The sequence below is a fragment of the Asparagus officinalis genome, chromosome 4 (assembly GCF_001876935.1).
Source record: "Asparagus officinalis chromosome 4, Aspof.V1, whole genome shotgun sequence".
Lineage (NCBI taxonomy): Eukaryota > Viridiplantae > Streptophyta > Magnoliopsida > Asparagales > Asparagaceae > Asparagus > Asparagus officinalis.
The window spans coordinates 50,465,602-50,484,514 of NC_033797.1; the positions used below are offsets into that span (position 1 = coordinate 50,465,602).

General features: G+C 35.8%; 1 protein-coding gene across 1 annotated transcript; it reads left to right on the forward strand.

Moving 5' to 3' along the window:
• LOC109837432 (probable ADP-ribosylation factor GTPase-activating protein AGD8) lies at nt 1,251-15,581 on the forward strand. Its single transcript, XM_020405667.1, has 7 exons — nt 1,251-1,464; nt 1,606-1,724; nt 9,534-9,948; nt 10,215-10,466; nt 14,421-14,546; nt 14,830-14,931; nt 15,209-15,581. The coding sequence occupies exons 1-7, from the start codon at nt 1,396-1,398 to the stop codon at nt 15,314-15,316; spliced, it is 1,191 nt and encodes a 396-aa protein (XP_020261256.1). The 5' UTR covers nt 1,251-1,395; the 3' UTR covers nt 15,317-15,581.

The window sequence follows — 18,913 nt, forward strand, 5'->3', positions numbered from 1 at the left end:
GGATGGAATTAGGTGAAAGCGTTTGTTGTTATTTTCAAGTAACAATGTGGAAATGAAAAGACTTCAGTGCTTTTTCTTTCCCCTCTCTCTCTCTCTTGGACTACCGAATAAAATAGTTAATAAACTATCAAACATATATTTGGTTAAAGTTTTATGAAAAATTTATCAAATTAATAAACGACAACAAATTAATCAAACATATCTTTGGTTAAATTTTATTTATTTATAAACCAAATACTTAAATATATATTTTAGTATTAAATGAAGTATCGCTTCGAACTTGATCATTAATAAACGAATAATAACCAAATATTAATTACTTTTTTCAATTCCCTTTTACACTAAACTGAATTTATAATAGAATATTACAATTACTTATAACATCATACTTAATTTTGTTAACATAATCAATATTTACAGAATATAATTTAAAAACCGTGCTTTGCACGGGTCTAAATACTAGTATATATATATATATATATATATATATATATATATATATATATTATATATATATATATATAATATAATATAATATATATATATTATATATATATGATATATATATATAACGGAGGAGAGAGAGAGACGGAGAGAGAAGAGATGAGAGAGAGAGAGAGATGAGAGAGAGATGAGTATGTAATGGGCTACCAGAACACAGTTTTTGTGCTTGGTAGTGACGAGTGACATATTTCCCTTCATTCATTATAGTCGAGACCTCACATTACCATAGTTGAAGAGTGGTTAGCGAATTAAATAAATGAGAGAGGAATATAAACAACTCACACCAGCATACACATTTTTCTTTCTATATATATAGTATATATATATATATTATATATATAAAATAATAGTTTATAATGAGAGACTTAAATTGTGTAACAATGTACCGTAAAATATGCACTTAACAAGCGGTCGCTAAATGTCCTCTTCCATGAACGTCACCTTTCCACGCTCGCAAGCAAAGTCAATGTTCCCTCACTTATTATAGCGCGTGAAATTATTCATTAACGTGCTCTTGCACGACCCCAGCAAGATACTGTCCTTGAGGATCACGTTAAGAGCGAGGTACACCACATCATAAAACAGCAGCGCAGCCGCTCAGACCGGGCGCCTCCGCTAACCGTTAACCCTGACCAGCTGTACTGAAAATAAGTGAAAATCCAAGGGCATTTGTGGCCGACTAAGGAAAAATAAAACTATTTAATCTATTGTATTTAACCGTTTATTTGCCATCATCATTCTTCATTTATTATTTAATATCCGATTAGTAAAACGATCTCTCAACTTCTCCTCTTTTTCGCTCCCTCGTTCCCGTTTCTCCCCTGAAAATTCTCGTTGAGAGGAGGATTCACTCCCTATCTCCTCCTCTCAAACCCTAGACTCTGAAACCCAATGGCTTCCAATGGCGTCCCCGATAAAAACGCCGTCTTTAAGAAGCTCAGATCTCGGTCTGAGAACAAGGTGATCGATCTCTTCCCCAGTCTTGCTCTTCAATCAAAATTTCATTTTCTTGAAATGGATTAGGTCATTGAGATCTGAACCTCGAATTTGAGATCTATTTGTTTTCGACTGTTGATTTTTGTCTCAAATTTTGAATTTAAGATGTGCTTTGATTGCAACGCCAAGAATCCGACGTGGGCGTCGGTGACGTACGGAATCTTTCTTTGCATCGATTGCTCCGCAGTGCACCGGAGCCTAGGTGTCCACATTAGCTTTGTCAGGTACGGAGTCTGCTCTCGGTTGCGTTATTCTCTTCCTTGTTTGGAATTTAGGGTTTCGGTACTGAATTTGATGGTATATTCTTGCTCATATGATTTATTCCTCTATTTATTCCTCGTATGATTTATTCTCTTCCTTGTTTGGAATTTAGGGTTTCGGTACTGAATTTTGTTCAAGCTTTTATCCTTAATTTTCTAGTCCGCATAGCTTCAGGTCTCAACAAGCCGAGTCAAGCCCTGAGCTCTGCAAGCCTACAGTTTGAATGAGGAACCAAAGGTTCCAAAAAGACAAATTCTGTTTCTTCTCTTCTTTTTTATGGCATATTCTTCTCGATTTTGATTTGTGTTTGGAATAAAGGGATGGTTATAATGAAAATATCAAAATTATGTAGTTTAACAATATAAATGTAAAATTTTTATTATATATCTAATTCACTATTGAACTTTTATTGCACTTTTAAACTAGCTCGAAAACAGAGCCAAACTCGGTCCAAGCTTGTTTAATTATTAAATAAACTACTTATTTGATTCAAACTCATTTCTTAGATTATAAAATGAGCTTGAAGGAGCTCTTATCAAGTTGATCTGAGTGCCTTGAGCTCTTCGAGCCATTGACACGCCCATGTTTCAGTAAGAATATCAACACGACATAGTTCTGAAAATATAAATATAAAAACAAACATTTGTATGATTCCAATCTAGTGCTGGGCTTAGCGAGCCTCTTCATCTAGCTTGTTGTTCCCAAAATGATTCGAGCATGTTTCTGCTCATGCGCGTTGAAGAATTTGCATGCACAATTTTTTTTTAAAGCTTGTTTATCTAGGTTATTAGATGATCTTGAAGGAGCTTTGGTAGAGCTGATTCGGACCAAACCTCTAGTTTCTTGGGTATAATTACAATCCAATGCCGCAGAGATATACTTGTGAAAATGGATGAATATGCACGATGCACACATCATACTTGGGCTCCTAAGAACCAAATTCTTTCTGCTCATGCATGCAAGCACACACATACTGCATGGAGAATTCTTACTGCAAAGGCTTGCTGTGTTTACCTTTTCTCAAGATTTTGGGTGGTTGGCTTTGATAATTGGCTGATTTCTCATTATTCGGTTCGATATGCTTGTAATGTAAGTTGAAATTAAAATGAAAGTCTTGTCCTGTATTGCCAAACTGAAATTTCCAGCAGCACAATAAAATGCGGCAGACACAACCATGGCACAGTCTTTACCAAAAGTTGTAGTCTGCTTCCTGAATGTTTTCCAGATTACATCTCTGTTTAGAGCAATTGCATATCCACAAAGAAAAGGGAAAAACCAGTTTCAAATCTTGTGCTCTAGCAGTCCCTAGGATGGTGTTATACTCATCTTACTCCATTTATGTTTCACATCTTTTGTCATGTAATTTAGACATAAATTCTACAGGCAACAACTAGAAAGATCTGTATTTCATAGTTTCATGTTTCTACTGGAATATACTCATCTTACTCCATTTATGTTTCATGTCTTGTCATGTAACGTATACATAAATTCTACGGGCAACAACTAGAAAGATCTGTATTTCATATTTTCATGTTTCTACTGGAAAACATGTACATGTTGCATTGTTACTTTTTTTTTTGTTTTAAGTGTTTTGGAGGTTGCGTAACTAAACAAATGTTGGGAATAACATAATTCATCACATAACGACTTTAGCTAATGATGCGTGAAGTCATTCTATAAGATCATGGACCAGTCATGGGCCATTTGTATTTCGAATAAGGATGCTGCAATAACATGGTATGTAATTACAGTTGAATGCAACATTATACAAATGTACGAAAAATTGATGATGCTCTCTTAAAGCTGTTCTAGAAACCTAGCTACACATTGAAGAGTTCAAATAGGGAATCAAGGGCTCTATGGTGATGGAACTTCAAATTCTGCTTCCAAAGATACTTCCTTAAACTTTCTTAATTATGAGCCAGTCCAAAAACCTGAAATGTCCTAATAGGTTTTGCTTTCTTTGCCTCTTAACAACCTACAACATTAAGCTATTGTTTTATCAAAACTGATGATGTCCCTTGGCTTTGTTAATAATATAATTTCTCTAACTAATGTTGGAACTTTGTTTTCCTATATTTTCTATCCTATGTTTCTTAAATATGTGGAATCTTTCTATGGTTTCTAGTTAATGGTAGGATCATTAAATGCAATGTACTACTCTCTTAACATCTCTACTAACCTTCCAGCTTCCTAGTGTGACCTGCTGTTTCATGAAATCATTAATTCAGCAGCAGCTTGAAATGATTTCAATTTGGCTCAAAACACAAATTTAGCTTATGCCTTCAATAAATTTCCACCTAGGTTTATGCTATGTAGATTCTTCTATATAGGAGGAAATTATTGCTCACTTGGTGGCTGGTAGCTATTAGAAATGACTAGTTCTTATGCTATCGTAATTGAACCGATGAGCGTGGTTAAATATCATTTTTTTTTATTTTTTTTATTTTCTTACTATAAAATAAGTCAGATTCTTTTTGAGTTAAAATCTATAAACATGGACTATTACTGTTGATGTCAGTTATCAAACATGGGGTTTATATTAGAGTTATGAGAGTGTTTAGGGTCCTCAAACTCCTTCAGATGACTGGTTTTCGAGCCCGCTGTTCTTCCATGCACATAAAAAACTCGTAAGAGGTCGGAATTGGGTTCTCCGGTTATTCCTCTGACGATCAAGTCAGTATCTTGATCTTGAGTGGGAAAATGAAAGACAAATTGTATAGGTAGTTATTCAAAGTCGCCAAAAAGCTGAAGTTCCTCATGTAGCGTAGTTCTCTTTTATAGTAGTTCAGAGGGGTATGAAGGTAACTTCGGCCGAGTCTAGCCAGACTGCTAAGTTGGCAGATACCTTCCAAGTGCCGGCCACGAAAGAAGGTGAGTCATCCGACCATTTAATGAGGGAATGATAGCAGGTGTTTGGAGTTGACTGGGTCCGATGAGTCATAAAGACTATGAGACTAGAGTAATGATGATTTTATCATAGCAGTTAATGCGAGAGTAGTCTGCTGGCGATGAGTTCGAGGTAACTACCGTCTCTTTATTTGTTTGGTCAAGGGTCGAGAAGCACCGTCTTTTTAGTTGGCCTTGCAAGTTGTCGGCTGATACAATAGATCGAGTGCGGGTTGCTCGTAGGGTCGATCGAGTGAGGTGGCCGACAAGTACCGCCGACTCCGTTACACAAGTTGTCGGCCCATAGAGTTGGCCATAGGAGTAGTTTGAGTCGTCTCGGCCTCATTTTGTTTGATTAGACGAGGGGTGGAACACGTATAGGCTTTCCTAGTAAGATTAGCACTTGGTGGATTTTTAGGCTATAACAATTACATTTGCCATAAATTTTATTTAAATATTTTTTAAAAAATTATTAAATGGATTTGAGTGTAAAACTGGGATCAATATACTTTTATATATTTGCATACACAACATTATTTTTTTAAATTTGTATATATCAACTTCATGTAACATATTTGTTTATCGGATCAAATCATCAATCTCCAATTTGTTTGTCTTAGTCATTAAATGTAGTGTTAAATTTAAAAAATACAATAATATATTATTGATGTGTTAATAAAAATATAATCAAATACTTAATATTAAGATGGTTTGTATAAGCTCAGCACAAAGCACATACTTTTCACAAGATTGCAAGACATGTTAATTATTGATGGACTTAAAATAAAAAATAAATACTAAAGATTAATGATGAATCTAGTATAATTTTTATGATAAAATCATTCACATAAACATATTAAAAGTTTTGCATGAAAATCCCTTCTAAAGGTCCTAATTTTACTCAAAAAATTAAGTTCGACTATAAAAAATTAAAAAAAACATTATCCTTTGTTCTTTCTTTTTTCATATTTAATTGAACCAATATCATCATATTTAATTGAACCGATATCAATCATTCTCCACCTTTATTTTTTTTCTGGGCAATTTTACAATAGTGTTTTCATCAACTATATCAATTGTGATATCATGTTAGTATATAATAAAGAGCAAAAGACAAGACAATAATCCAAAAATATATTGGGATATACTTGGATCAATCAAATTATATAATTACTTATAATTGATATGTACTAGAGACAAAATGTGTTGACAGTATTAAACTATAAAAGAGACTGTATGAGCTATCTAACATAACTTTTTAATGCAAGCAACCCTCAAGATTAATTTTGAAATCTCTTGGGGTTAGGAATAAACAACTAATAAGTTTGCGGTGGAAGCTAAGGAACATAGTACATTCTTAAGAGTTATTAATCTTTGCTTAATTTGTTTATAATGACAGGATCTCATTATTAACTAAATACAAGACTTAGTACATTATTTTTTTATCGGGCATTCAAGGTAAGCAGAGGACCCAAGTGAGTCCTCATCACAATGAATGTTATATAATTGAAGTACAAAGGAAAAAGAAGGGTTGATCAATGTTGTAGTTGGTAGGGGGAAACTCTAGCGGCTTAATTTGGGTATGTGGATATATTGTAGATGGAGATGGAGATGGAGATGGAGAAGGGTAATTTTGAAAACAGTAGGTGTGTGGGGGTAATTAATATGATTTTTATTTGTGTGGTTTTCTTCGTTCATTTTTAAGATATCTGTGGTCCTGTGGATATATAGAGCCATATCATTGCTACTCTATTTTGGTTTTATGGAAGAGTTTGGGTGTAAAAAAAATTTAAATTATCTAATCCGGTTAAAGTAGGATCATATAAGTTAAGCCTATACATGAAATTTATTTGAACCAACACTCATATTTAAGTATTATAATTGGTATTGAGATCTAATATACATGTGTGATTCTCTTTGACTTTTATACAAACAATATCTATTTAAATGATAATAGTATAATTAAACTTTATGATCTGGAAAAAAGATCAAATAGATAACATAATTAATTGCTTTAAAATAATCTAATCTAGTCTAATAAGAAGAAAATAGATGAAAGTGATGTGAAAATTATTACAATTTCATAATTCATATTTTTTAAACAATCTAATCTAATCTAATATAATAATCTAATCTAATAAGAAGAAAATAATAAAGGCACATACCTATTGAAGGAGATGAAAATGCTATAAAAATTATTGCAATTTCTGATCTAAAAAAAGATCAAACATATAATATAATTAATTACTTTAAAATAATCTAATCTAATATAATAAGAAGAAAATAGATGAAAGTGCTATGAAAATTGTTGCTATTTCTTGATATAAAAAAGATTAAATATACAATATAATTAATTATTTTAAAATAATTTAATCTAATCTAATAAGAAGATAATAACAAAGGCACATACCTATAGAAGGAGATGAAAGTGCTATGGAAATTATTATAATTTTTTAGTTTATATATTGGTATGTGATGTTGCATGTGAGAGGATAACAATTGTAAATAGAGTTTTATTTAAATAATAATAGTATAATTAAAATTTGAAACTAATTAGGCAGTACAGTGAACTACTTGAAATTTAGTCGGTGAGAGATTGCCACGTTGTGTCCTCAGATCGTAGCTGTTTATTTTAATTTTTTTTTATAATTTTGAGAATGACTTTCGTCTCTTTAATTTGTTTGGTGGATTTTGTAAATATTCCGTCCACATTATGTATATTTGTAGGTCTGTCCTGTTCCTAGGTTCGACCTTTGGGGCAGACATTATTTGTCTAGTTAATTTATTTGGTTTTTGCATATATGCCCTTCATGTTGTATACATTTATAAATTTGACATTTAATAATTTCATTCAGGTTTAAATTTCAATTTAAACTATATCCTTATCTTTATACCATGCATATCCAATGAGAATGCATTAATTTATCAACTTACTATTACTTAATGGATTAATATTTGAATTCCAAGGTATTTTTGTCTACTGAAAGATTTTTCCGAACTCGTGCTATAAAGGAAGTATGATTTCTCATTGATGTATTGACTAGGATGTTATTATTAGTAATTGAGTTTATTTTTGTAAGAGTATTGGTCATTTGAAAGTAGTGAATTGCCTGTTACCATGATATTCCAGATACGAGTCCAGTTATTCCAATTATTTACTTGGTCTTTTTAAATCCTATATAATACCTGTAGGCATCTTGGGTGTTTCTTTCAGAACATACTTTTTAATTAGATGGATCTGTGTATTTTGGAATTAGAATGCCTGCAAACTAGTAATATGCAGGAAATATATTACTAACTTTTGACATGTGTTACAAAATGCATATGCTAAATCTTGGACCCCTCAATTTCTCTATTATTACCTTAAAATCTTGTACCCTCTCAATTTCTCTATTATTACCTTAAAATCTTGTACCCTCTCAATTTCTCTATTAGAAAATAAACTGGGTATATTCCTCCATATATTGCTAATTTGGTTAAAAATATGATCAAATTGCCCCGAATATACTTAATTGAATTACTTCCAGTTTTAACCCCAATACTTAAACCCTCTCCCTCCCGCCCTACCTCCCTCTCTTTTAGTGCCTTCACCATTAATAGGTAGGTGCCTAGGTGGAAATGATTCCCAGGATGGGAGGAGATGCCGCCAATGATGAGGACATCAGACTTGACCATGATCGTCTTTCTGTAATGTGGATGTGGTCGTTGGCGATGCGGGTATGGATTTTAGGAGCATTGTGTATTGGGTTTTGGAACATCAAGGATGAGATGACTAGGGTTCATGGGCGGGTATGGATTTTAGGAGCATTGTGTATTGGGTTTTGGAACATCAAGGATGAGATGACTAGGGTTCCCTTGGCATGAACGAGGATGAGGCCATTAGAGGTGAGCTTGGGATTGGACGTAATGTAACTAGAGGTTGGACTAGGGTTCTTAGGATTTTTTTTTTCTTTTCTTTCTTCTTTTGTCCATAAGATGTTGTTGAAATGCTTGAAGGGTGGGTGCATAAAATGTCAAAAGAATTTTTCGATTTTACTATTTATGAGGAAGAAGATGAGGTATAATATGAATTCTAACTCTATTAGAATTGAGCGTAAGTTGGAAAATATAAAGATTTGGGGGTAAATTTAAAAAAATGATGGATTTGGGTTGTTTCTGGCAAAACAAACGCTTTCTTAATCTACATCTTTGTGTTGAAAATGATGCTGTTCCATGACCAATCTTGAAAATTTCGCGAGGCCACATCAGTACACGACAGAACAAAGTGAAACATATTTATTTTTAATAAACACTTTACATTATGAATTGTGATGACTCCTGAGGATCTTTTAGAGTTTCTCTATTAGTCATGTGATGTGGATCTTGAGAAACCTTCTATGGTTATTATTCAATTTATGTTTTAGAGAAAACTTGTGGACTAAGCAGAAATAACAATACTGAGTGTTGTTTCATTGAAGGCAAATCCTGTTCTTACGTTTGTGAGGTATGCTCATATGCTCATATCACTTGGGAGTTATGGGATTGGCATAAATTTAACAATGACCATTAAATCAGGAGCAAATAGTTAATTATTGCATAGACTTGCATGTTCCACTACAGGAGGCCTGATAAGCTGAGATATTATCATGTATCTTCTTTGAGCATGTTTTATGCATCATCTTGTTTCTTTAATGTCCTGCCTGTTCCACTATGAAGTATTTATAGTTTTTTAAGTTAGCACTTGATATGTTTACCCTTTGCATAAAGGTTTCAGTTTCCCTAATCAAAATTGGCAGCTGTTAGAGCTGTGTGTTTTTATTGTCATCGAAGTCTAGTATCATTTGTCGTAGGCCTTAGGAAGTTTCAGCTGTTTATCCGTTAAATGTTGCTATTGTGACTTTTAGGTCCACAAATCTAGACTCATGGAGTCCGGAGCAGTTAAAGATGATGGCTTTTGGAGGAAACAACCGTGCACAAGTTTTCTTCAAGCAACATGGATGGACTGATGGGGGTAAAATTGAGGCAAAATATACATCTAGAGCTGCTGAGTTATATAGGCAGATACTGTCTAAAGAAGTTGCTAAAAGCTTGGCAGATGATGCCATCCTATCTCAGACATCAGAAGCAGCCAATGGCCTTCCTGAGCTTAAGCTTCCAGAAAATGTGAAAGACAAATCAATTGAAAAGCATGAAACATCAGAAGTTACTCGCTCACCTAAAGCTCCTATTCATTCAGCAGTTGCTGCAAAGAAGCCAATAGGGTCTAAGAAGGCTGGAAGTAAATCTGGGGGCCTTGGCGTTCGTAAGCTTACAACAAAGGTCAGTGATTCTACTTGGAATCTGAAGGACATTCTTTGGTGAAGATTACTATTTCAAATGCATATTATTTATTTTTAGTTTTACAAATGCTTTGAGAATGATGGTTCCTGAAAAGTAACATCAAAATGAATAAGGTAGCTTGCTGGGGCCTGAGAGAAGTCATGAGATTTCAGAGCCTTCACCTACCACTTGCAATCCCAAGTACATCACTTCATTCCTACGTTTCAAGCACAAATATCTTACCAATGTAAATTTTATGTATGCAGCCAAGTGACAGTCTCTATGACCAGAAGCCTGAAGAACCAGCACCAGCTGTTACTTCTTTGGCTACTCCTAGTTCAACACAAGGATCATCTTTTCCTTCTAGATTTGAGTATGTCGAGCCAGGCACTGAGACTGCTTCCAGAGGTGCACATGCGATTGGACATGTAGCACCACCAAAATCGTCAAGCTTCTTTGCGGACTTTGGGATGGATAGTGGGTTTCAAAATAAACCATCTACCACATCAAAAGTGCAGGTATGATTAAATTTTGTCTTTTAAGTTTCTCTTTTTGTTTATTAATTTTTTAAACAGACTCGGTAGCATTTACGCCTTCTTATATGATGAATATTAGTTGATTATTACTGATGAACCATTCATGATGAATGGTCCATGACTACTTTATAACTTAGAATTTCTTTCATTCTTACTCTGAACTAAGTTTTGTCTACTACATATGTAACATCTCCCAGTTGCTTCTTCTTGTTATTTAATCTTTACTTCTATTTGATATCTGACTCTTATTCAGATGGTTTACTAGGTTGTCAGGTTTTTAGGTAATGCCACTTGTAATAATTACTTTAAGCATAGATTAGTCATGACTCATGTTATCTTTTTTCCCCCCTCTTTTTTCTATTCCTGTATTCTTTAGCCTATGCATATAGTCATTTGAGCTTAATGCAATTAAGAGCTTGGGCTGAAGGTTTTGTTGCCCATAGTTCATACTGCTTGCAGCCTTGTATATGGTCAGCTATTTTCGTCTTTATAATTTTTATGGTCCACATGTGTTCGGCGGATGACAGCTGGCATTTGTTAGATGGAGAATGCATCAGATAGCTGAAGTATTTTTTCCTTCCTATACCCAAGTAAAATGAAACTTCCTTTTCTCTGTCATTGGGTATCAATGACATAGTCTCAATATCATGAAGAACCGAGTCAGAGCTTATGGCGATGGTTCTCTAAATTTTGCTTAAGAAAGCTGTAAATGACCAATAGAAATTAAGTTATAGGCATTAACTAATGCAAAGGGCTGAAACTACAAATTTTGTGGAAGAAAGGTGAATTTGACTCTGCTCTTTCGTCATTTAATCAGTCTTTGGTTACATGGTCCATAACTTGTTCCCTGTAGTATATGGGTTTCCTTTGAAATTTGAATAGTGATGTTGTTAGAGGTTTTCAGCACACAGAACTCTGTTGACTTGTTTTGTATACAAAAGAACCGAAATCTATGAGTGAGGCCTTTGTTATCTTATCCTTTAATGTTGAGCATATTCTTGATCTACTGAGTAGCATGCAGTTGTTCATTCCATTTTTGCCTTACCTACAAATTTGTTATTAAGGTTAGATACTTTGCATTTTGGTTTTATTGTGAGCATATGCTTTCTTTTAGAAGTTCACAACACACTTCACTTTATGACCAATTCCTATAAACAATCAATGCTCTGATTGAGAAAGTATTCAGCTTTTATTTCTGCAACGATTATATCCATTTTCTGACAATCAGTTTGTTCTGTCTTGGACTTCTGATATGATAAGTTAAAAGCAAGTGGATTCAAAGTATCGTTTTGTATCCAACAGGCCTACCAGATAAAGTTGAAAGTTGACATTTAGCTTGACTGCATTAGGTCGACTTTTTTTAATCTTGTGTTCCTTTGGTTAACATGAAATTTGCAGCATGTTTTAATATATTGATCTATAGACTATTATATTGATATGCATTCAACTTTAAAGTTTCTTGTGGAACTTAGTTCCCTGTTCGCTATTATGCCTTTGCTGACTGTTAATATGTTGGGGTTCAAGAATGTCTTATTATATGTTGATGTTCCATGACAACTTGGGCGCATTGATCCTAACCTCAATACATTGAATGGATGCACTCCACTTGGGGTGTAGACAAGTTGCTTTGTACATAATACTTGCTCTAGTTTCTATCAATCTGAGATTCTGCAGAAACTGTATGCTTTTTTGTACGTTACATGCTAACAGCTCAAATCTTGAGTTTGCGGCGGTCACCTCTCTAGGAGGCTAATAATTTCAGGCTTATGCCTTTTTAACTTTAATGTACAAACAGAGCATACATAATTTTTTCTGGAGACCAGGACTCATGCTGTGAATTGTTCTTTTGTGTGTACTGTATTGTGGTGATATATACTGATAACTGGACCCTTTCGGTGGTACTAAAAGTGCACAATGAAGTACACTGACGATGGTTTTTAGGACATTGTACGAATGGCGACTTGATTGGTACATACTAGAGTTGATGCTTTTCAACTATGTTTGGCTGCATAGACAGTCATTCATGCCCAATTGATGTCAGAAGCTAAAAGTTGCTCCTCTTGTTCTAATCAATATTCCTATGGTCAAGAACTCTCTATCCCATACCCTGAACCTGAATGTTGGTGGACCCTCATAGTATAGGCTTTTAAGCACATAAAGAAAGCGTCATAGGCATAATGCTGTGAAGAGCATTGCTGTGAGGTTTCAAGCTGGAAGGAGTCTAAACAATGCTTACTTGTCAATCAAATGATAGACACCTTTGGGATCTACATTTGCAGGAGAAGAAATTGGAAACAGGTTATCAATTACGGTAACGATTTAGTTTAATTAGGTTTTTGTAGTTTTTCAAATTGATGATGGAAGAAGTGGCAACAATGCCTGTACCTGAATATCAAACAGTTGATGAGCCTTTGATATCTAGATTTTTGGCAACAATGCTTGTACCTGAATATAAAACAATGCCTGTACCTGAAGAAGTGTTTGGAATTGAATTATCAATTAGGTTGTTTTTTCCCTTTTGTTTTTTAGCAGTTTTTGAAATTGATGAAATAGATCACATGGTTCAATTTTCTTTGTAGCTAGTCTTGGTTGAGGAAGGGTGTATGCTGTGCAAATAGTGACCATCTGATCTTTAAATGGTTAATGTGCATTTGTGAACATAACTATAAGGGAGAATAATGCGAAAGTAGATTATCGATTAAGATGGTGATTCATTTTGGCCTTTTAGCAGTTCTTGAAATAGAAGGAATGGATTCTAGAGAGGTCACTTCCTCTAGGAATTAGCGGGTTGATCCAAACTGGTGGAATCAGAACAGGTGTCAGAGGACCAGACCTTATCCCAAAGTTGTTTTTTTATGGGTTCCTCAAGTTGACCAGATTATGACTTAGAAGCTGATTTGGGCATAAAAAACCTGCTGTTTTCATGTAGCATTAAGCTGCCTCCTTAAAGGCTCCAGATCAAGAAGATGCGAGTTATTTTGATAGGTCATATCATGAATTGTTTAGCTGCATATGAGTGATTTTGGTTCCTTTCTCTTAATATTTTCTTGCAGATTGGCCTTAGATATTCCGGTGTTGAAAGAAGCCCTGCCGCTTAAGCGCTTTACAAAGTGGAAGCGGTGCCTCACCGCTTTGTTTTCATTGAAAGGGATCAATGAAAGCTGACATGGCGCTTTCTGCCCGGCATAAAGCTCGTAAAAGCATTGCTTAGTGCTTAAAAGCGCTTTCAAAAAACAAAAACGATATTATTATACCCGACCTGACCCATTTTCGTAAGTAAAACCCTCTGCTTCTTCGCTCTCTCTCATATCCGCTTCTGCAACTGGAGATGAAAATAAAACCTAACCATAACTCTGGCTCCTTCGGCCAAATCCACAGCCTCCCACCACCAAATTGACGGCCAAATCTGCCTCCAAATCTTTCTCCAACAAGCTCCGCCTTCACCATCACCATCACCATCACCATCACGACATCACCTTCTCTTGAGCTCCTCATTAAAGTTCACCTTCACCATCTCCATTTGAAGCTCACCGCCACCATCTCCAGTATTGCTGATCTTTGTTATGCTGATTTTACTTGGTTTCAGGCAATTTGATCAAAAGAAATGTGATTAAATCATCCCTTGGTTATTACTTTATCTAAGATATATTTGACACATGAATTTAAAATCAATTGATCCTATAGAAATGGCAAGGTACGGATATTTAGATATTTCATAGATGCTGAAGTATGGGAGCAGTCCTGTTTTTTGTAGTCTTATTACCATTACTCTTAATATATCTACACTATGTGCCAGATAATGATGATATATTTACTACAGATGTATTGATGGATTGTAGTATCTTTCAATGACTGCATTCAGTTTAATTCATTTACTGCCATGCCTGTTATTGTTTTCTGAATCCTAACTTAAGGTGTAACCATTCGTTCTTTCAGATCCAGGAAACTAATGAAGCTAGACAGAAATTTTCAAATGCAAAATCAATTTCATCCGCCCAATATTTCGGAGATCAGATGAAGCCTGGGGATAGGGAGGCTCAGATCTCATTGCAGAAGTATTCGGTATGTCCTTACAGTACAAAATATCTTATATGCTTGATAGGGAGCATCTTTGGTTCACGGGATTCATTTTCCCTTTTATTTAGTTTATCACAGAGATCATAATATTTGTCCGTGGCGATCCCTGCTCTTATATACGTGTTTTATTATATTGTGTACTTGTGTGGGTTTAGGTTATTTTATGAATTGAGATGGTATTCAGCTTCACCCTTGCCTTATCCTGATATTTTAATGATGAAACTGCTAATTGAGCATCCATCGATGATAAGTGACCACCTTTGTACAGGGTTCAACATCCATTTCAAGTGCTGATCTGTTTGGTAATGGCACGGATGATTCTCGTCTGGATCTGACCGCAACCGACCTTATAAACAGAATCTCCTTCCAGGTATTTTCTAGAATGGCCTCTCGTCCTTTTCCCCCCTTGTGCTAAATGCTTACCCACCTTAAGGTGTTATGGACATCAGAAAACTGAGTCTTGTGTAAGAAGATTCCCTCATTATTTTCTGAATCAGACATCAGTAGGCATGCTTTCCATATATAAAAATAACAGGTTTCATCGTTTGAATAATTGTGGGATGTAGATAAGTCTGGAATCTCTTCAAATATGAGATGCTTTGGAAGATAGTTCACCAAGAACTGACCTTGTTTGCTGGCATTCATAGGCATCACAGGATATATCTTCTCTCAAGAACATCGCTGGAGAGACGGGAAAGAAATTGACTAATATAGCCTCCAGTTTCATCAACGACTTGCAAGATAGAATTCTGTAAGTGGGTTCCTTACAACTCACGGAGTGATGTTTGAACAGCCACTCTGCTTGTTACAAGACAGAGTCATCGATCGACATCTCCGTAATTTGTTTGTCTATTAAGTTCATCGTGACAAGTTCTCCTCGAGGCATGCATAATTTCTAACTTCTCATTCACATGACTCAAATTTGTAACGTTAGGGTGTATTTATAGGACATATTACAGAATGCCATGTATTTTGGCGATAATATATATAATATCCGAATGCCTTTGTCTATCGAATTTCTGCTTGTATTTGTTCGCCTTGGAAAGTTACTGAATGTGATATCTCCATTTCCCAGGTGCTATCGTATGACAGTAGAGACTGTCAGCATCCACGTCTTGCGTTTGAAAACCCTTTTCCTTTATTATTATCTTAAGTACGCAATTAGCAAAGGGGCTGGAGAAGTTTGGTTTGTATTTCGTTGTTCTTCCTTTACCTATGGTCCTGTGCGGTAGCATTCGGTTGATAATGCTGGAGTTGTTGTCGATTCTCATCAAAATACATAGCAAATTCTCGAGCTTCATAAGAATCTTATTGTCTGGCTAAATCGGAGTAGCCCTTTTAGTGCTCACATAAAACATGAAATTAATAACTTGGTGCGACCTCAAAATGGTCCTGATGCGGATCGTCATGGTTTATAGGATGCGGGTATTTATGCATGAAGACCCTATTTCATCCCGGGTAAATTGCATAACCTCCTCCATCTATACCTTCAGCTGCTGAACTCATGTACTACCACTTAGCCTCCCTCAATTCGTGTCGAAGAGGGGAGTCGCTTCTTTTTGTTTTTTGTTTTTGGGGGGTGGGTTACTTGCAATCCATCTTTCTATCTACTACTGACAATCTTGGTAAGTGCTAGTAAATGAACTAGGAAGTATAAAGTGCTACCGAAGGCAATCTGTTTTCGTGGAATTTATCCTTCACCGATAAATGAAGTTCACCTCGGATAATGGCGGGTTTATCGTAGAACACATTTTAGCTAGTAAACGCAGGAGAGCTCTCTTCTGTCACCATGCGAAGAATCTGCGCTTCTGCTGGAGTGCACATTCATTACTTGCATTGCATGTTACCCATCACTTTCCGATGACCTAATGGCCTTTAAGATCACCACAGCAAATGGGTGGAATTTGGGCCAGCAGGCATCTCCTTTGTGTATAAATGTCATGCTCCATGATGGAGCTCAGGATCAGAGTTGTGTTCACACGGCAAGAGATCGAGGAGACGAGCTCTCGATATATCAATTCTCTTCACTTCTTGCTGGGCAGCAAACTAATGGCGTATGTTGCAAAATTTTCCAGAAAATAAAGAGATGACATATTATGTTTCACTATTTTTATTCCTACGATACCTTAAAATACGCTGGCTCTTTACAAAAGAGTAGCTACATAAGTATACATTTGGATTTGAACTATTTCTTTGCAACAAATATCATATGGAATGAAATGTGTGTGTGTGTGTTTATATATATATATATATATATATATATATATATATATATATATAATTATATGAGAAAAATGTAGTATGCTGGTACCAGCATAAATTTTTGGTGCTTGGTAGTGTGGTGTCATATCTCATCCCTCATTCCGCAATTTTCCAACCAAATCCTAACCCATGTGAAATGTGGGTTCCATATATATTATATATTATTGCAGAAAAATGAGTATGCTTGTACCAAAAACAAATTTTGTGCTTGGTAGTGTGGTGTCATATCTCATCTCTATTCCAATTCCCCAACCAATTCCCTAACCTAGTGAATGTGGGTTCTGATTTTAATGAGTTTGGAAGGGGAATATGCGCACTCACTACCAAGCACAACAACTTGTGCTTGGTACAACATACCATTTTCTTTTCTCTCTCTCTCCTCTCTCTTATCTCCTCTATATATATATATATAATATATAGTATATATAATAATATATATATATTATATATATATATATATGAAAAAATACCTCCATTTCTTGTACCGTAGCAAACCAAACCGCTCCCTTCCTCTTTGCACCGTCTCAAAATTAACTTGTTTGCTTTTGTTCATTCCTAAAGTAGTGGATCATACTATAGTTAGAAGTCATGGAGATGCATTGATCCCAACAAAATCACATGTATATTTGGTCCCCACACGCTACAAAATTTGCACGCCTACCTACTTATATATATTCTCTCAAGCTTTGGATATGGTGGTGCCTACTGTTGTTGGGGTTGAAACTTAAAAGCACGCTTTTTCGGCAAAGTAAAAGGAATAAGTTTGAAATGTGAGGCAATGGAGTTGATTACTTTCATGATGAAATCCGTATATTTAGTTTGATGCACCAAAGATATACATGGGATAACTTATAAGAGAAGCAATCACAGTTAATTTTTCATGAATGATCATGGGTTAGTGAAGCTTATCCCTTATAGATCGAGGAACCATGTGAGTTCGCTAACACGATCATTTGATAACGCAGGTTTCATATAGACACAAATAAGCAAAACTATTAGTGGCATTTCGATCTGTCTGCGTCCGTGATCAATTTCTTCTCTCCTTGATATTAGTGTGTTGATATTTCTCTATGAAATATATCATATAGCTAGAATTATATGGTAAACTCTGTTGGTAAAACCCCCGATGCCGAGATCCAATACCAAATAGTCGAGAGAGAAGAGCAAACACCAAATCAATGCCACAAACAAGATACACCAGTTTTAACGTGGTTCGGCGAATGCCTACGTCCACGGAACAAGGAAGGGGGAGTTTTCACTATTAGAAATCAAGGGGATACAACTAGGGTTACAAATCTCACCAAAAACCCATAACAAATCACTCTTGATCTCTCCCAAATGCTCCAACAATAGAAGCCCACAAAATCACTCTCAATGGCTGCTAAAACCCTCTTGCACTAAGCTCTAAAACGAGTTTTGGGTATTTATAGAAATCCCAAACGAAACGGGTCTGGAAACAGACTCAACCCAAAAACCGCATCGCGGTCGACGGCCATGGTCGACCGCGCAGGCATCGCGGTCGACCGCCACGGTCGACCGACCCAACTCCAGAGACTTTCCGCTAACTCCCAGAAGCTCAGAAACAATCTATGCACTAATGCGGTCGACCGCCAGAATCCCATGGTCGACCGCCAGACTCTCAAAAGCACACTCATGCCTGTCCAAGCGGTCTTCTCCATACGCTCGTCATTTCTACAATTCTTTACCTCGGCGAACGTTTTTCCAAAATTAAGCCGGCACTGACCACACCAAAATGCCTCAGTTGTTGCGTCCAGTACGCCATGATAACAGACTCATGACAACAGACTCCATCCTCAACAAGTCGAGACCCATACGCGAGTGTGAACACTCACCTAAAATAACAGTGTCTACTCACCAAATCGGCTACATCATAAAGACTGCCTACATATCCTCTTGCCCGATGAATCAAGTCTTCACGTAGTTCACCCAAATGGCCTCCAAAGGCCCTCAATCTAAAAGAAGAGTTCTCAACTCTTCACCAACATCAACACCCAATCTGCGGCTGATAGCATCACCAATGACCCCAAACTAACACGATCCAAACACCTTCACCTGAGGTGACCCAATGG